At 60.4% G+C, this 16,260-nt stretch overlaps 1 protein-coding gene across 7 annotated transcripts; it reads left to right on the top strand.

Annotated features, from left to right (window-relative positions):
• The first annotated feature begins 200 nt into the window (after nt 1-200).
• Nucleotides 201-15,715, top strand: EEF1D (eukaryotic translation elongation factor 1 delta). 7 transcript variants are annotated; one of them, XM_064268158.1, is made up of 9 exons: nt 201-306; nt 9,040-9,163; nt 9,571-9,645; nt 13,789-13,848; nt 14,176-14,269; nt 14,476-14,576; nt 14,845-15,066; nt 15,269-15,463; nt 15,622-15,715. In XM_064268158.1, the coding sequence occupies exons 2-9, from the start codon at nt 9,047-9,049 to the stop codon at nt 15,658-15,660; spliced, it is 903 nt and encodes a 300-aa protein (XP_064124228.1). In that variant the 5' UTR covers nt 201-306; nt 9,040-9,046; the 3' UTR covers nt 15,661-15,715. The 7 variants fall into 7 exon arrangements, with proteins under 7 accessions (XP_064124228.1, XP_064124227.1, XP_064124229.1 ...); XM_064268157.1 differs by having other exon boundaries at nt 248-306; nt 9,043-9,163; XM_064268154.1 differs by lacking the exon at nt 201-306 and adding an exon at nt 542-7,301 and having other exon boundaries at nt 9,574-9,645.
• The last annotated feature ends 545 nt before the right edge of the window (nt 15,716-16,260 follow it).

Genomic DNA, 16,260 nt, shown 5'->3' with positions numbered 1-16,260 from the left:
GTGCGCGGCGCAGGGGGGTCGGGCAGGCTGCAGCACGGTCGCTGGCGGATCTCTCCGATCCTTCCCGAGCGCCTGGCCTTCTGAGGCTGCAGTCTGCCTGTGCCGTCGCGGGGAGCATCAGGCCGAAGGGCCGGACCGCGAGGCGGGGTGCTTGCGCGGGCGCCGTCCCCGCTCCCCCCCGCCGCGGGTGGTAGGCCCCAGCCCTTCATTTCCCGTGCGCTGCCTGGCCGGCCCTCCCTTTCCTCCGCGCGCAGTGCCCGTCGCCTCCGCGAGCCTCCTCCGTGTCGCCGCGTCCTTGGCTTGCGTGTGAGTACCGCGGCCCGGCCGGGAGGAGCCGCGCTCGCCCTACCTGCCAGGGGGCCGGGGGTACGGGCGGCCCGCGCGCCAGCGTCGTTAGGGACCGGGGCGCAAGTGCCGCCGGCCTGCTGGCCCGGGGGCGGTGGGCCAAGTGCGGCTCCCCGCGCGGGCGGAGAGGGGCGGGCCGGCGGCGCGCCCACGTGGCGCCGGCTCCTGCGGCGGACTGCCCGGGCCGGGGCGGCGTGGGTGCCGGCCCCACGGCCTCAGGCTTAACCCTGGGCGGCAGGGACATCCACCCACGGTTGCTCGGCCCGTGGCTCTTCTGTGCCCCTCACGTGCTTGTTAGGCACTCGCAAGCCAGGCCCTCGGAGAACTTACATGGTCCGCGGACACGAGGGAGAGCGTGAAGGACGTGCTGTATTGAGTGGGTTGTCTGGCTGGGTCGGGGTCTGGGTGCTCTCTGAGCAGGTGACTGAATCCCGTGTCTGAAGGGAGGGTGATGCCGTCCCAGGCCCTGGGTGGAAGGAAGACGGGGACGGCTTGTGCTGGAGCTTGAGGGAAGTGGAGGGGTGGTGGTGGAGACCCAGCAGGAGGTGGGTCAGCAGGGTTTTCAGAATGAAGGGCCACCCCCAAGCAAGAGTTATTTGTGTTCACTATTTTGGGGTGGTCTTTCCCTGGGGGAAGAGCTTGTCAAAGCCACGTGGCACATACCTCAACCTGGCGGATGTCCAGCCTGACAGGGGAGGACTGGCCCAGACGACTGTCACCTTACAGAAAGCCCCCCTTCCGCCTTCCGACCCTAGGTTTGAGCCTGTGGATGGGCTGTTGCACATGCCCCGTTCTGTGCCCCTTCTGCGTACCAGGCCTGAGCTGGGAGTGGGGTGTGCACTCCTGGACGGCCTTTTGATGTGTGGGGTAAGATGTTCTCAGGAGCCGCCCTCTTCTCCACACCATGGCAGTACAGACTCAGGAACCCAGGTTGGCTGGTGGCCTCTGGAGGGGTGGGCAGTGCCTGGGCCCTGTGCCAGTCCCATGAGGAGGCAAGCCAGGAGCTCTTCTTGCCTGTGCCTCGATGGCCAGGCCTCCACTTCCTTAGAATGGGAGATGGTTGCATGTTCTGGAGGCTGCTCTGGGTGCAAGCTTGCTGGGCTCCAGGTGTGTGACCCCACCCTGATGCACAGAGGCACCTAGTGAAGTTGATGCTCTGGATGACACGGCCTGGCTTCCTGCCCTGAGCAAGGTCTCGCTGCCCTTGGATGAACCTGACCCTGGGCGGGCCTCCTGCCTTCTTCGCTCCTGGGCGCCAGGTCCAGCTGTGGGGTTCAGCACCCAGTGGCCACGCGTACTGGGTGAAGGTTTTCATGAACAGAGGTTTCTCGAGGGAGGTTACCATTTAGAAAAGGATGGATGGAAAGAACCCCTCTGGCGTGCCGTTCACTGGGTCTAGGTTTTTGGGAGCTGCATGCAGGAGTCCTGACACTGAGCGTTGACCGGACCCTGTGCTGGTATGTGAGGATGACACGCGTGTTGGAAGTGGGCAGCCACAGGCCTGTTTCTCTTGGCTGTTCTGCAGCTGCGTGTGAGGCCAGGAAGTGGTATGAGTGGCCAGGTAGAGAAGGCCAGTGCAGGGGAGGGCGTTGTGGGGTAGGGTGGATGCCCAAATGGGGCCAGAATGGAACTGACATGAAGCAATTGTTTGTTGAGCCAGGGATGGGTGGCATGGTGTCTAGAACATCAGGGTGTACCTCCCCAACAGGCGCCAGGGCAGGGGAGCAGCTGATGGGAATTTGAGCCACAGAGCTTCCCCTGAGAGGTCAGGAAGGGTCACTCCCATGCACAGCTGCACTGCGTCTGGACGTGCTCTTCCTGTAGTTACATAGCCACGTTCCAAGTGCCGGTAGCTACTGTTCTGGACAAGGGTTCTAGAAAGTTCTGCTGAGTGGTGCTATCTGGCCCGGCCACACAGCATCTGCTCACATGAGCCCAGGGAGCCAGGAGAAAGCTGCTGCTGGCAGCGGGGGTCGGGTCACAGGCCGAGCCCATAGGCCTGACCCTTGGGTGGACGGAAAGTCTTGGAGCAAACCCATCGCACACATGGCTGCACTGGGGTGGCATGGGGTACTGGGCCACCTGAAGCGTGTCTGAACGATGGCAGGTGCCCTGCAGGAGAGCAGAGAGAGGCAGATCTTCCCGGAAACCAGGTCAGATCCTCCAGTGGCCTTCTGCTGTGGGGGGCCCAGCCCTCGCAACGTGGACTTGAAGCCCTGAAGCCAGGAGTGTCCTTGGCAGGCCGCTGCCAAATCCCTGCACTGGCACTGGAAGATATCTCCCATTCCAGTGGCCGTGGAGTGCCTTGTCACCTGCACACACTTGAATCCTACACCTGCCCCGCTGTAGCAGCTAGCGCATTCCTTCTGCGAGTCCTGCGTGAGCACAGACAGCACTGAGTGCTAGGCTTGCTGGGCGCCGGGAGAGGTGCAAAGGCATGATTCTCTCCTGCCAACTCTAGCCAGAAACAAGGATTGTCTTTGCGTTTCCACCGCCCAGGCCACAGGCTTGACCCCTGGGAGGAGGTGTTGGAGCCCTGGGTCCTGGCAGCTGGGAAAGGCTCTGTCTTCGGCCGCTCCTCTGGTGAAAAGTGTTGGCATGCCCCCCAGAGTGGGGCTGGGGTGCAGCTGTTGTCCTTCTGGGTCCCCGTGGGAGTACTCTTTGCTCTCAGGTTCGCAGAGCCTCCGTTGTCCCTGCTGCGCACGCCCACCTGTTGGTGGGGTTGGGAGCTCCTGGAGTTGGACATTGGCATCTCCAAAGAGAGTGTGTAGACTAACTCCCGCTTTTACCAGACGAGACGATGCGCATGTGGCCCTGCTCCATGGAGAGCCTAACCTGTACACACTCCATGCAGCGTCTGCTCCCAAGAGCTCCTTGGCGAGTGTCCTCCTAGGCTCCTCTGCAGGTGAAGGCCCCCCAGAGGAGAAGGCCCCCCATGTGTGCCAGTGTCCCTGTTCCCGCCCTGCCCTCAGTGCCTGCTGCAGCATGGGGTGGACCAAGGAGGCAGGTCCTGGGTGACACAGCTCCTGTTGAGAATGGGGTGGGAAGCAGGCTCCATGGGGCTGTCTGGTGCTGGGTGAGTTGGGGTGGGGGGCCTGTCAGTCTGGCATTCCCAAGATGTGTGGGTTGGTCTGGTGGCCTCTGTTTGCTGGGCTGCCCCTCTGTGGATCTGGGGCAGGGTGTGTGTCTGTGGCCCATTTTCTCTCTGTAAATGGGATGAACATCTCTGTCTTTTGTGTGGACCTGGTGCGGGGGGCCTGGGAAGACTTCGTGACCCTCAGAGCTCTCGGCATCTGGAGTTGGTCTGTGGTTTAGCCTGCAGGGACTTGCAGGCCCGGCCCCATGGGCTGAGCAGTACCCCTCCCAGCAGCTCCAGATGGAGAGTGAGGCCACTGGACTGGCCACTGTGCCCTGTGGGAGTGGGACAGAGGGTGCCTCAAGAGTGGCCCTGCCTGGCCTACGAGCGGCTCGCGCCTTGTGGATGTAGTGGTGGTGGTAGTCTGGGCGCACCTGCTTGATTTGGCTTCCTGAGCTCACCTGTAGGAGCCTGTGCTGGCCGCACACTGCGTTGACGTTGGTGTGTGACAAGCACAGACTTTCCCGCTGTTCTAACCTTGCTGCCTTTCCTTCACGCTGCCTTAGGAGCTTACAGCAAAAGTAAGTACCCACCTGTCTCTGGTTTCTGTTTGCTTGAGACAGGGGAATGTTCCCCCTCCCTCCAACTGCCATCACAGATGGGGCAGGCACTCAGGCCTGCCAGGTGCCAGTTCTCTGCTTCTTGGGCCATGGTCTCCTCATCTGCAGAGGCCTGGCTAGGGTTCCCTAGCTCTGACATCCATGGCGGTGTGGGCTCTGCTCCCTGGGCAGTGGGGAGCTAACCCTGATGCCTCTGCTGGCCCAGGCGTTTCTGTACCACGGACGGGGTGCGGGCCTGGGCAGATCTCGGGACTGCACTCTGCCCCTTGCTGGGGACACGGGGGGCAGGGCATGTCTTGCCTTCGGCTGCACTGCAGAGTGCTGCCCTGAAGAACTTTGGACAGCTCCTCCCAGGGAGGCTGGGAGTGCTAGGCCAGTGAGCCTCTGGGCCCAGCATGGGGGTGAGGGTCCCGCTGCAGCCCATGGGGGGCTGGAAGGATTGGGACTTCTAGGGCTGGGAGCCTGGCAGGAGTCCCTCTGAAGGCTTGAGGCAGAAGAGCCCAGGGGCGGATCACCTGCTGTCCCCAGCAGGGTCTGTGGCCCTTGGCTGGTGGGTGATGTCACAATGGCTGGCCCCCTGGGCTCCGCTCCTGCGTCCCCCACAGCCTCTGCCCCAGGTGCCCAACCTTGGTGAGCAGGGAGCTGCTGCTGGCGGGAAGGGGAGTTGGGGGATCCATGGGCCCTTTCTGGACCTCATGTGGGACGTGACAATTAAGAAGTCCATTTGGGGGAGCTGGAGCCACTATTTTGGGGGGATAGAAAAGGGTGGGAGAGCCAGCAGCCAGTGCTGTCTAAAGAGGCCCTCTCTGGAGCCCTTTGCCTGGGCCATGTAGGGTGCCACAGGGAGGGAGATGTGGGCAGAGCAGGCCTAAGCCACTGCGAGGATCACCTTGGCCCCAGTCACCTGCATGGCCTGACCTTGCAGCCTGTTCTCTGTTGGGGGCAGTGGCAGCTCTGGGCTTGGGAAGCTACCTGGCTGGCTGGTCACCTGCTCAAGGCTCCCCTGCAGCCTAGAGCAGACTCTGTGCAACCAGAAAGGGGTACACCCAGGGGCCAAGAATCCCTACTGAGTGGGGAGCAGTGTCTCGGGGGGCTTCTGAGGCAGTTCCTGGGCCTGGTGGCACATGCAGGAGTAGGAGAAGCAACAGGGTAAGGACTGTTCCCCGTGGGTGCTGTGGTCACTGTCACCCCCAGCAGTCCATGGTTTGGGATGGGGTAGGAGACAGGACTCATTCAGAGCTGGAGGGACTAGGCGTACAGCCCCTTCTGCCCAGGGGGAGGCTGAGGCTTCAGGGCCAGAGGCTTGTCCACGGCCACAGCAGCAGGTCAGCAGAGCCATACCTGCCTGTCCACCTGGCTCTGCACCGAAACAGTGATGCCCTGGTGGTCCCCACACCCCCGCTGTCCCCACACCCTCGCCATGGTCCTCTTTCAGCTCAAGTGGTTGCCAATGTGGGTGGAGGCGGCTGGAGACACCCCCTATCTGCCTTGGCCCTCGGGGTGGGGGCAGGCAGGCATGACTGGGGGACTGCCCTGTTTCAGGCCCTCGCAGCTCCCTTGGAAAGCATGTTCTCTGAGCCACATGGGTGGCCGGACTCAGCAGGGCAGCCACAGAGGCTCGAGCACCTCACAGGTGGGGTGGCTGAGTGCTGAAAACAGAAAACACAGGTATCTGGTCACGTTTGACTTCCAAGTAAACAACAGGAAACTTTTTAGTACAGATGCGTCTCCGGTATCTTTTGGGATGTGGTTAGGCTAAAATGTTGTTTATCTGAAAGTCAAACCAACAGCGTATCTGACAACGGCTTGGAGGCTCCATGAGGAGGGTTTCGGTGGCCAAAAGGGTTTGGAAACAGCACTGTGTTTGTCCCTTTGGGAGAGTCGGGGTACGCGTTAGGTTAGCAAATACAAGTTTTCCAGGTAAAAAAATATGTATCTGTGAGTGTGCGCACACACACGCGTATTGCGTTCCAGCGTTGCTCAGAGTCCCACGTGGGTTTGACTTCCCTATCCCCACCCCTGCCGAGGAGACTGAGGAAGGTATGGGGGGGTTCTGGGCTGGCTAGCTGGCCCAGACGCCTGTGCTGGCTCGCTGTCGGGGCCCAGGCTGTTCCACTGTGTTGCAACTGCCTTCTTGTGCTTGTTTTTCACGGCTGCGCCGGGAAGATGAGGAGCAGCAAGGCCTCGTGTGCCCTGGAGACCGTCTGGGAGGACAAGCACAAGTATGAGGAGGCAGAGCGGCACTTCTCCGAGGGCGCGGCCATGCGAGCCGCCGCCTCCACCCAGCAGCTCCTGGCCGCGGGTGCCATGAATGGGCCTGGCCAGGAGGAGACCGGGGCTGCTGATGCGGCAGAGGCTCCTGACACCGGCAGCAGGACGGACCCCGGGAAGAGCCACGCTGGGAAGAGGCTGCTGCAGAAGAAGAGGAGGCTCTCACCCCAGAGCTGGCTTGTCCAGGCCGACCTGGCCCTTGTGGGCCTCTCAGCTGACCGTGTGTGGCTGGACAAGCCGCGTTTCGACCGGGCAGAGAGCGCCTACCGCCAGAGGCTGGCCGATGCGGCTGCCCAGCCCACCCAGCCGCCTGCCCTGGCCCCCTGGGGCCCCTGCACCCACGGAAGCCAGGTGGCCTGCCACCATGTGACCTGGGGCGTCTGGGTCAACAAGTCCTCCTTCGACCAGGCCGAGCGGGCGTTTGTGGAGTGGTCTCAGGCCCTGCTCCTGGCTGCAGAGGGGTGCAGTGGGAAGAGTGCCCCTGACACGGGCCAGAGGCCAGCCGCCCCCAACCTGTCCCTGGCCCGCCAGCCCAGCACACTGGCCAGGGGCCAGCTGCCTCTGGGCAGCCTGCAGGCACTGGTGCGGGAGGTGTGGCTAGAGAAGCCACGTTATGATGCTGCCGAGCGGGGTTTCTATGAGGCCCTGTTTGATGGCCACCCCCCAGGGAAGGTGCGCCTGCAGGAGCGAGCTGGCCAGAGCGAGGGCTCCCGGCGTGGCCGCAGGGACCGGCGTGGCCGCAATGCTGTGGGGACCAAGCGGATGGGGCCACGGCGGGCGGACGGGGAGGTGCCCCCTGCCCTGCCCTACTGGTACTTCCTGCACAAAGACTCAGAGGCCACTTGGCTCAACAAGTCCGCCTATGACAGCGCCGAGTGTCGCCACCATGCTGCTGAGGCCCTGCGCATGGCCTGGCGCCTCGAGGCTGCCTCCCTGGCCCACCGGCCCACTTCTAGGTCCGGCCCATCCATGTCCAGCCTGAGACCCAAGTAGGAAAACGTACCACTGCTTCCTGGTGTCCCCTCCCTGCCTGCCCTGGGGGCCCCCAAGACCCCTGGATCCAGCCAGTGGAACACAGGAGCAGAAAGAGCAAGGGCAGGCTTGGGGCTGTGGGGAGCTGGGGGCAGGGGGCCAGCCCAGGGCAGAAACCTCCAGCCCGTATGGGGCTCTCGGTGTCTGGGCAGCTCCCACGTCCCTGCTCACATTTGTTAGGGCGAGGGGAGAGGCTGGCAGTGGTTTCTGGCCCTGAGCTTCTCTAGGGTTTGTGATGCTGGAGGCCTACGCCCCCCACCCCCGGCTACCTCTTCTCTGACTCCCAGGGCCCCTGGTAGTTGACAACCCCTCCCAGAGTGGGGGGTGTCTTAGACACTCAGCATGTGGCTGGATCCCATCTCTGCACCCTTGATGGGGGTGGGAGACTGGCCTGGAGTCTGGTACCCAGAGGGCCTTGCCCAGGGCTGCCTCATCTCCACCACCAGTGGCCTCAGGCCAGGGAGGCCATGTGGGAGGTGCCACCTGACAGCCAGCCTGAGGCTGGCATGCAGGGACGATCAGATAGCGGGCCAGGTGGGAGTGCAGGATCGGCAGGCAAGGTCTGGGTTTCTGCTGGGGAAGTGAGTGTGGTCTGGCTGTCTGGGCTCCACTGGCCCAGGGAGGTGGCTGTCTTGGTGGTGCTGGACTTGCTGATGGACAGGATCTGGGCCTGGGTGCAGGGACCTCATTGTGGTCAGGCAGCAGCAGTGGGTGTGGGTGGAGCTGAACCCTTGGTCATGGTGGAGCCGGGGAAGGAACGTGGCTGAGCATTGCCCCTCGTCACTGGGGGTTGCCTGCCGTGGCCAGGTGAGAGTTGGCAGCAGAGCGAGGTTGTGGTCCAGAGCAGACATAGAGCTGCTTGTGAAGGGCCTGAGCGTGAGCTCCATGTGGCGAGGAAACCACACAGCTGAGACGTGTCCATGCCCCTGGAGCTTTCCGACCTCTGGTCCAGAGCAGTGGTTCCCCAGGTCCCAGGAGCTTCCGTCACATCTAGCAATGGCCACACATCAGCAATGAGCACAGATGTTTGGGATCCTTGCTCGCTGGGAAGTGGTGATCCTCGGTTCCTTATGTGTTAACGATGACGTTTTTGTGAGAAGTATTCCTGTGAGTCAGGGGACGAGGTGAACAGAGGACCTGGTTTAGGATGTGGAGCTGCTGGTGTGGCTGGTTGGCGAGTGTGGAAAAAACCTGGCGCTACGCAGACTTGGGGGTGGGACAGAGAACTGCAGGTGCTTGGGGTCCTGGAGCCTCACTTGAAGAGCGGTGGTCTTGAGGCTAGGTCTGGGGCAGGTGCTGTCCACTGCCGTGAGGGACCAGTTGGGGGCACTTCTGTAGGCTGGTGGTCCAGGCTCATTTCCTGCCTTGGGGACAGACCTGTGATTAGGTGACTCGAGTCACTCCTTCTAGGCAGCACCCACTGTGCCACTGACTGTCACCTCAGAATTGGGGGACACTCACGTGTGGGTCCTCATGGGCTCGAGTGGTCTGCTTGTGTTCCTCCTCTGGGTTCGTGAGCAGCAGGGCCGGCGTCTGGTCGTGTGGATGTCTGGCCCTCACAGTACTCTGTGCTGCCGGGCCACCCCATGGGGCTCTCAGGGCAGGCCTCAGCCTGGAGGCCGGGCAGGTGGGCAGGGGTGTCCGGGTCCTTGTCCTCCCCTACCCCACTGACTTAGCCTTTTTCTCCCATCCCAGCAGGAAAATGGCCACAGACTTCCTGGTACATGAGAAGATCTGGTTCGATAAATTCAAATATGATGACGCAGAGCGCAAGTTCTACGAACAGATGAACGGGCCCATGGCCGGCTCTTCTCGTCAGGTGAGGCCTGCCCCCTGCCAGCCTTGGTTGCTTTGGGCTCAGGTGGGGCCCCAGGAGGGGAGGACCTGCCAGGCACCCACAGGGCAGGGGCTTTACTTGAGGTGGCAGTTACGTAGTCTCTGGAAGGTGGCTCTTGGGTGCAGGTCTGCTCAGGGCCCACACATGATCCCAGCACATGGGCATGCAGCCTGGGGTGCCCTTAGGCCAATGGGGGCCAGCCTCAGTGCGAGCTGGCAAACCGCATGCCCACCTGCCGGTGTCCGCCCCGACAGCCACTCTTCCGATGCTTACTGTTGCTGGCCTTCCTCTATGTGCCTCCTTTTTCCCGTTTTCTCTGTGTGATGCAGCTTTTTATTTTTGTTTTTTTGTGAAGAAGATAAAGATCATGTTTTTTTCTGCAACGTCAGCAGGAGAATGGCGCCAGTGTGATCCTCCGGGATATTGCACGAGCCAGAGAAAACATCCAGAAATCCCTGGCTGGCGTGAGTACCACCCCCAAGCTGGAGGCGCGTCTTCCCCAATGATGACGGTTGTTTTAGCGCAAAGGAGGGGTCAGGTGTGCAGCGCTGTGTTCCAGGCTAGGACATGGTGCTTAGTGGCCTCCAGGCTCGGACTGACCTGACCAGACCGCTGCAGGAGACATTCTCACCTTCGTGTTCTTGCCTTGCCTCTCACTTGCTGGGGTCCCTGAGGCTCCTTACCCTCCTCACGGCCGTTCCTGCAGTGCCAGCACGGAGCTAAGCCTGGGCCCCACAGGCGGGTCCCTGAGGACAGAGCTGAGCCTCGCCATGCTGCGGAGTGCAGGCTGAGGACGCTTTTTTGCCTGGGAGGCCTTTCACTTCCTGGTTGTTTCTGTTTCAGGACTTACGTTCAGGGTTGTTGTCTGCCTCGCTGACCTCCCTCCGTGCTCAGCCCCCCGGCCCCAAGAGATAGTCAGTGGGTTTGCAGGGTGTGTTGGGTTTGATTTGTAGAATTGGCACACTTTGAGTTTGAGGCCCAGAGAGGGTCCCTGCAGCCTTCCTCAGTCTACAGGTCCCGACCAAGATCAGGAAATGGTCAGTGCTAGGCACACCCTGCTTGGCAATCAGGGCTGAGTAGGAAGGTGTGTAATTGGGAGGCAGGCAGACTGCCTTCCTGCCTTGCTTCCTCCAGAGCTCTTGGAGGCTGGTGTATGAGTTTCCCGTTGCTGTTGTGACAAATTACCACAAATTTTAGTGTTTAAAGCATCGCCAATATATATCGCCACTGTTCTGCGGGTCCGGAGCTGTTTATTCTAGAGGCACCAGGGGAGAATCCACGTCCTTGCCGTTTTCAGATTTTAGAGGCTGCCTGTATTTCTTGGCATGTAGCCCCATCACTCAGCTTCCCCATCACTTCTCTTTCAGACTCTCCTGTTTTCCTCTTTGAGTTGTAAGGACCTTGGTGCTTACCTTGGATCTACCCACACACCCTAGTACATCGTAAAATCCATAACTTGATGTTTACAAAGGTCCTCTTGCCATCCAGTGATTAGAACATGGATGTCTTTGAGGGGCCATCATTCTGTCTACCTTAGTCTGGTCTACAGAGCTTCACACCCATCCCATGTGCAAAATGCACTCACCCCATCCCAGAGTCTCAGGCCATTCTAACATCAACTCAAAGTAAAATCTCATCTAAATCAGGTGCAGGTGAAGATCTGGGAGTGGTCCATCTGGGGAACTGTGAAACTAGAAACCAGGTTGCCGGCTCCTAAAATGAAATCAGGCAGGCATAAGATGATAATTACAGACATTCCCATTCCAAAAATGATAAAATGGAAGGAAGAAAGGGGTCACCAGCCCCAAGCAATTTCAAAGTACAGCCAGGGAAACACATTAGATTCCAAGGCTTGGGAATAACTGTGGGTCAAGGTTCTGCTCTTAGTGCCCATATTGCCATGGGAGGTTGCATGTGTTTGGTGCTGAGCAATTTTGTTGGCCTGTTTCCTGCTTGTAGAATTTGAGGGGTCCAGCAGTCTTCTTTCAGTTTAGACTCTATCCCTTTTGGTCCAAGTTGGTAAGGTTTCTGCTGGTGTAACATTCTTCAAGAACCTTGTAGGTTTCCTGTGTATGTCACAGGCATCCATGCTGTTAGACCAAGAACTCCTCCACAGATCTCCCTGGATCCCCCATCTCTATTCTTGGCTTCTGCTGCAATGGCTGAGGGGTCCCTGAGTCACATGCCTGATCTCTCTCAAAGAGCCTGCTCATGATAGTGCCTGACTTTTCGATCCTTACCAGCTACACCCTTGGTTCTCCAGAGCTCACTCTCCTGATTTAGTCAGTGTCTTTGGTGATACGGATAGGCTGAGAATGTCCCAAATCACCGAGTCCTGTGTTCTGTTTGCCCAACTATCCTTCCTTCAGTTTGTTTCCTCTTACGTTGTAATATAAGCAGCAGGAGGAAACCAGGCCTCACTCTGGACGCTGAGCTTGGAAATCTCAGCTCAACACCCAGTCACGTGGCTATAAGTCCTGCTTCGCACGTAACTGCAGGACCCAGTTCTGCTGAACTTTTCTGCCAGTTTCCATGACACATGCCTCTTTTGAATCCTCACCAGCAACGGCCTATAATGGTTTAGGTGTTCTCTAAGATGATGTTTTTCCTGAGTGCATCTCACTGGTAGTAGTCACTGTCTACGTTTTTATCAACAGTGTGTTCAAAGTAATCTAGACTTTTCCAGTATACTTGTCAAAACTCTTCTACTCGTTGCCTAATTCCCAAGCCCTTTCCACTTTTTTAGCCATTTTTTAGAGCACCATCCACTTCCAGTACCAGAATCTGTATTTGTTTCCTAGAGCTGCCATAAAGAATTACCACAAACAACAGAAATTTACCCAACACAGTTCGGGTAGAAATTTGAATTGGGTCTCACAAGGCTAAAATCACGGTGCCAACAGGGTTGCGTTCCTTTCTGGAAGCTGTAAGGGAGGCTCTGTCTCCTGGCCTTTTTCAGCTCCTAGAGGCCGCCCACATTCCTTGGCTCATGGGCCCTTCATCTTCAGAGCCAGCAGCAGACCATCTTCTAGTCTCCTTGGTTCTCATATGGACCTCTGTGATCACATCCGGCAACCTGGGTGGTCCAGAAGAAATGTCCCACATCAAGATCCCCTTTGTCGTGTGAAGTTACATATTTGTGGGGTCCAGGGATTACGGCGTGGACGTCTCTGGGTGCCGTTACTCTGCTGACCACAGCTGGTGTGGGGTGTGCTGGTGGCTCTCAGGTGGCAGGGATTCCTCTGGCTCTCATCTCCCAGAGGCCCTGGTTGTGTTGGTGTCTGCTGCTAGTCCTGGTCTCTGGGACAGGCAGGTAGGTACGCTCTAGGGCTTGGGAACTGAGAAAGGACCTTGCTGGCCCAGCCCAGGCTGGATTAAGTGAGGACAGAACTCATCAGACAACTGGGACATCAGAACCCAGGGGTTCTGGGGGCTGCCGGCCATGTGTGGGGTGGGGCGAAGTGACTGGACTTCGTGCGAGCACTTCCTTCCAGGACCACCAGGTGGCTCTGTGCAGTCAGCACTCATGGGCTTGGCTGGACCACCTCTCTGAGGCCGGAGACCCTGGACTCCTCTGGCTTCCTGGTCCCTGCCTGGGTCAGTTTGAGCAGTGAGGGCAGGCCCCAGTGCGTGGATCTGGTGGGAAGGCCTGCAAGCAAGCTGAGGGGCTGTCAGCACCGCCTGGGGCTCCTGGGGCCCCCGGGACCTGCCAGGCAGGCAGTAGAGAGTATCTGCCTGGCCCAGCACATTATGTGGCCTAAGGCCTCCCAGCCCTGCTGGGTCCCTGGGCCCTAGCCTTTCTGCTGTCCCAGGAGCCTGGGACATCCAGAATTGAGTCCATCCCCTGCCCCAGCTCCTCTTCTAATGGGATCGTCTCCGTGTCCCCCAGGCAGCTCAGGCATCCCCGGGTCAGGTGGCTCAGGGCCCCGCGGTGCCTATTGTACTGTTCCCAGACTCCGGCTGGTGGATGGTGCTGGGCTAAGGACAAGAAGTCTGGAGGCAGTGAGCCCTTGGGCCTGCTCTTCTGGGGGGACCTCCATGTGCCGAGCTGGGCTATGTGGCGGGGTCGGGGAAGGATGTGGAGTGAAGGCTCCCTTACAGGGTTTCTTTTTGGGCAGCACAAAACCTTGGAAGATCTGAGTAGGGATGGCAAGGTGGCCATAGCCACCCACATGTGGGAAGGGCAGGGTAGGGTAGGGGGCAGGCCTAGCCCAGGGTCTTTACTGGACATGTTGGGGGCCAACTCAGTGCTGGGCCTGGGCCCCCCATCCTCAGAGCCACCTCAGTGGGGTGTATGCTGTGCTGACTGGCCCACTTGTGCTCATGTGCCCCTCACTGAGGACCGGGTGGTATCTGGGGACAGGGCAGTCACAAGCCTCAAAGCCTGCGGGTGCCTGGGATGTAACCTGGGACGGGGCTCAGGCATAGGGGCTCCTGGTCAGGAAGGGGGCTGAGGCCTTGGAGGAAGGGCTTGATGGGCGCCAGACGTGCCACCCATGTGAGGGTGAACATCTGCTGGGCCACGTGTGCAAGGATGAGCGGATAGCCTCCTACACAGGCGGCTCCTCTTGCCGCCCAGCCTTAACGGCTCTCCCTCCCATTTCCAGCTCCAGGCAGTGCTGCCCAGCCCCCCTGAGGCCATGAGCCAGGCTGCCCCAGGGACTGTAGTAAGTCCTCCTTTCAGCCCGTGTCTGGCAGAGCTGCATGGTGGTGGGGGCCCCGGCTGTGTGCCTGCGCTGCCCCTGGGCCCTCTGCCTATGTCCGTCACCATGATCTCATGGTGGCCTTCCACAGCCGACCTACGTAGCCAGGTCTTTGCCCGTCGTTGGGGGCAGGTGGGCTGTGTCAGCAGGGGTTTGGCCCTCTTTGTCCCGGTCTGGCACTGCTGGGTGTCCTGATGGGAGCCGTGTGCCCAGCCCAGGGCTCTGTTCCAAGCAACTGTGGGGTTCTCACCAGACAGGGGCCAGGCCCTCACTGCTCCCCCTTCCTTACAGAGCTCTGGGGCCTCCAGCGGGCCTGGCGGGGACCACAGTGAACTTGTCATGCGCATTGCCAGCCTGGAGGTGGAGAACCAGAGCCTGCGCAACGGTGAGGGCCAGCCTGGTGGGAGGCTCTTCCTCACCTTTCCCCATGTCCCTCTAGTCCCCCCCTCCAAGTGCCACCATCTGATATGGGCCCCTCCCCCACCCCTGCCTGGCTGCCATCTGACCAGAGCCCCTCCCCCACCTCTCCCTGGCTGCCATCTGACCACGACCCCCTCCCCTCCCCGGCCACCATCTGACTGACCCCCACAGTGGTGCAGGACCTGCAGCAGGCCCTCTCCAAGCTGGAGGTCAGGCTGAGCACTCTGGAGAGGAGCTCACCCACCCACCGGGCCACCGCCCCTCAGACCCAGGTGAGCAGGCAGACAGCCTACAGTCCCACAGACCCAGAAACCCCATGGCTGGCCCTTCAGAGGGACACAGTGCCCACCGTTTCTTACTGCCTGCCCCCTGCCGCCCCCCCCACCGCCCAAGCTTAGCACCTGCGACTTGAGTAGGGGATTGGCCCAGGCCAGGGAGCACTGAGGGGCGTGCCCTGAGTGGGGGCAGGATGGAGGTGGCCTCTTGGCCGAAAAGTGGGCTCTGGCCTGGCCTAGGGCCTCAGGCTCCCTCCCCCGGCAGCACGTGTCTCCTATGCGTCAAGTGGAGCCTGTGGCCAAGAAGGTAGCCACACCAGCAGAGGACGACGAGGACAATGACATCGACCTGTTTGGCAGTGATGAGGAGGAGGAGGACAAGGAGGCAGCCCGTCTTCGGGAGGAGCGGCTGCGGCAGTACGCTGAGAAGAAAGCCAAGAAGCCCACACTGGTGGCCAAGTCCTCCATCCTCCTAGACGTCAAGCCTGTGAGTGTGTACGGGGGCTGCTGGGATCCCCCAGCAGCTGAGTAGGGGGCTGGCTCAGCCTCCAGCGCCCTCCTCTTCCCCACCCTCATCCAGCCGGATGGTGTGCTGAGGCCCCTAAGAATGGTGGGCACCACTGTTGACATACCACCACCCTGGGCTGGAGGGTGGCTGACCTCAGGGCCTTATGCCCTTCACCCCACAGTGGGATGATGAGACGGACATGGCGCAGCTGGAGGCCTGCGTGCGCTCTATCCAGCTGGACGGGCTGACCTGGGGGGGCTCCAAGCTGGTGCCAGTGGGCTACGGTGTCCATAAGCTGCAGATCCAGTGTGTGGTGGAGGACGACAAGGTGGGGACCGACCTGCTGGAGGAGGAGATCACCAAGTTTGAGGAGCACGTGAGTGGCTGGGCGGCAGGAAAGGACAGACTGGCTGGGCGTGCCCTGGTGGGAGGGTCCCCGTGGGGAGCCCCACTGCCCCAAGGTTCCTGGAGCCAACAGGAGTGGGCAGGGCTTGTGGGAAGTCCCTTCTGGTGACAACTGTCCTCCTCCCTCAGGTGCAGAGCGTCGACATTGCTGCTTTCAACAAGATCTGAGCCCTGGTGTGTGTGTGTGCGTGAGCCTGCAGCCAATTAAAGACTGAGTCCAGCACTCTGACTCCTGTCCTGGTGTCCAGGAGGGCTCAGTGGGCGGTGCTCGGCGGGAGTGCAGGCAGGGGCCTACACCGGCACCAGCCCCTGCGTTCTATGTGGCACCCTCCTGCTTTGGCCAAGGCTCCTGGCTCTCCTCCCTCTGGTGCTTCGGCCCCTCAGGCCCTGCCTGTGTTCATGTTGTTTAAGCCAGAAGAAATGTAACTTCGGCTTGTTAACTGAAGACACAGCCAGCACCTGCCCAATGTCTCTGCTTGGCCTCCTGTGGGGACATCCTCCTGGGCCGTGGGTCCACCCCAGCTCTGACTGGTGCAAACCTCCATGTTCCCCACATTTTGACGAGGTCTGGAGGCCTCAGCTGCCCCTCCTTCTACCCTCTCAATTGAGTCTTGAGGGCCAACCTCTGCCCTCCCAGCCGCAGGCACTGGTCTGCCCAGGGACCAGTGCTTCACCCTCGTGGAGAGCCAGCTGGGTCTACCCCTTTAGCCCTTACACTGTAGGATGCCCAGAGTGCACAGCAGTGCCCTTGGGAGTTGGGTCCTGTTT

This window comes from Loxodonta africana, chromosome 14 (genome assembly GCF_030014295.1).
Source record: "Loxodonta africana isolate mLoxAfr1 chromosome 14, mLoxAfr1.hap2, whole genome shotgun sequence".
In the NCBI taxonomy this organism is placed as follows: domain Eukaryota; kingdom Metazoa; phylum Chordata; class Mammalia; order Proboscidea; family Elephantidae; genus Loxodonta; species Loxodonta africana.
The sequence above is the reverse complement of the archived record's forward strand: the minus strand, read 5'-3'. Positions and strand labels throughout refer to the sequence as shown.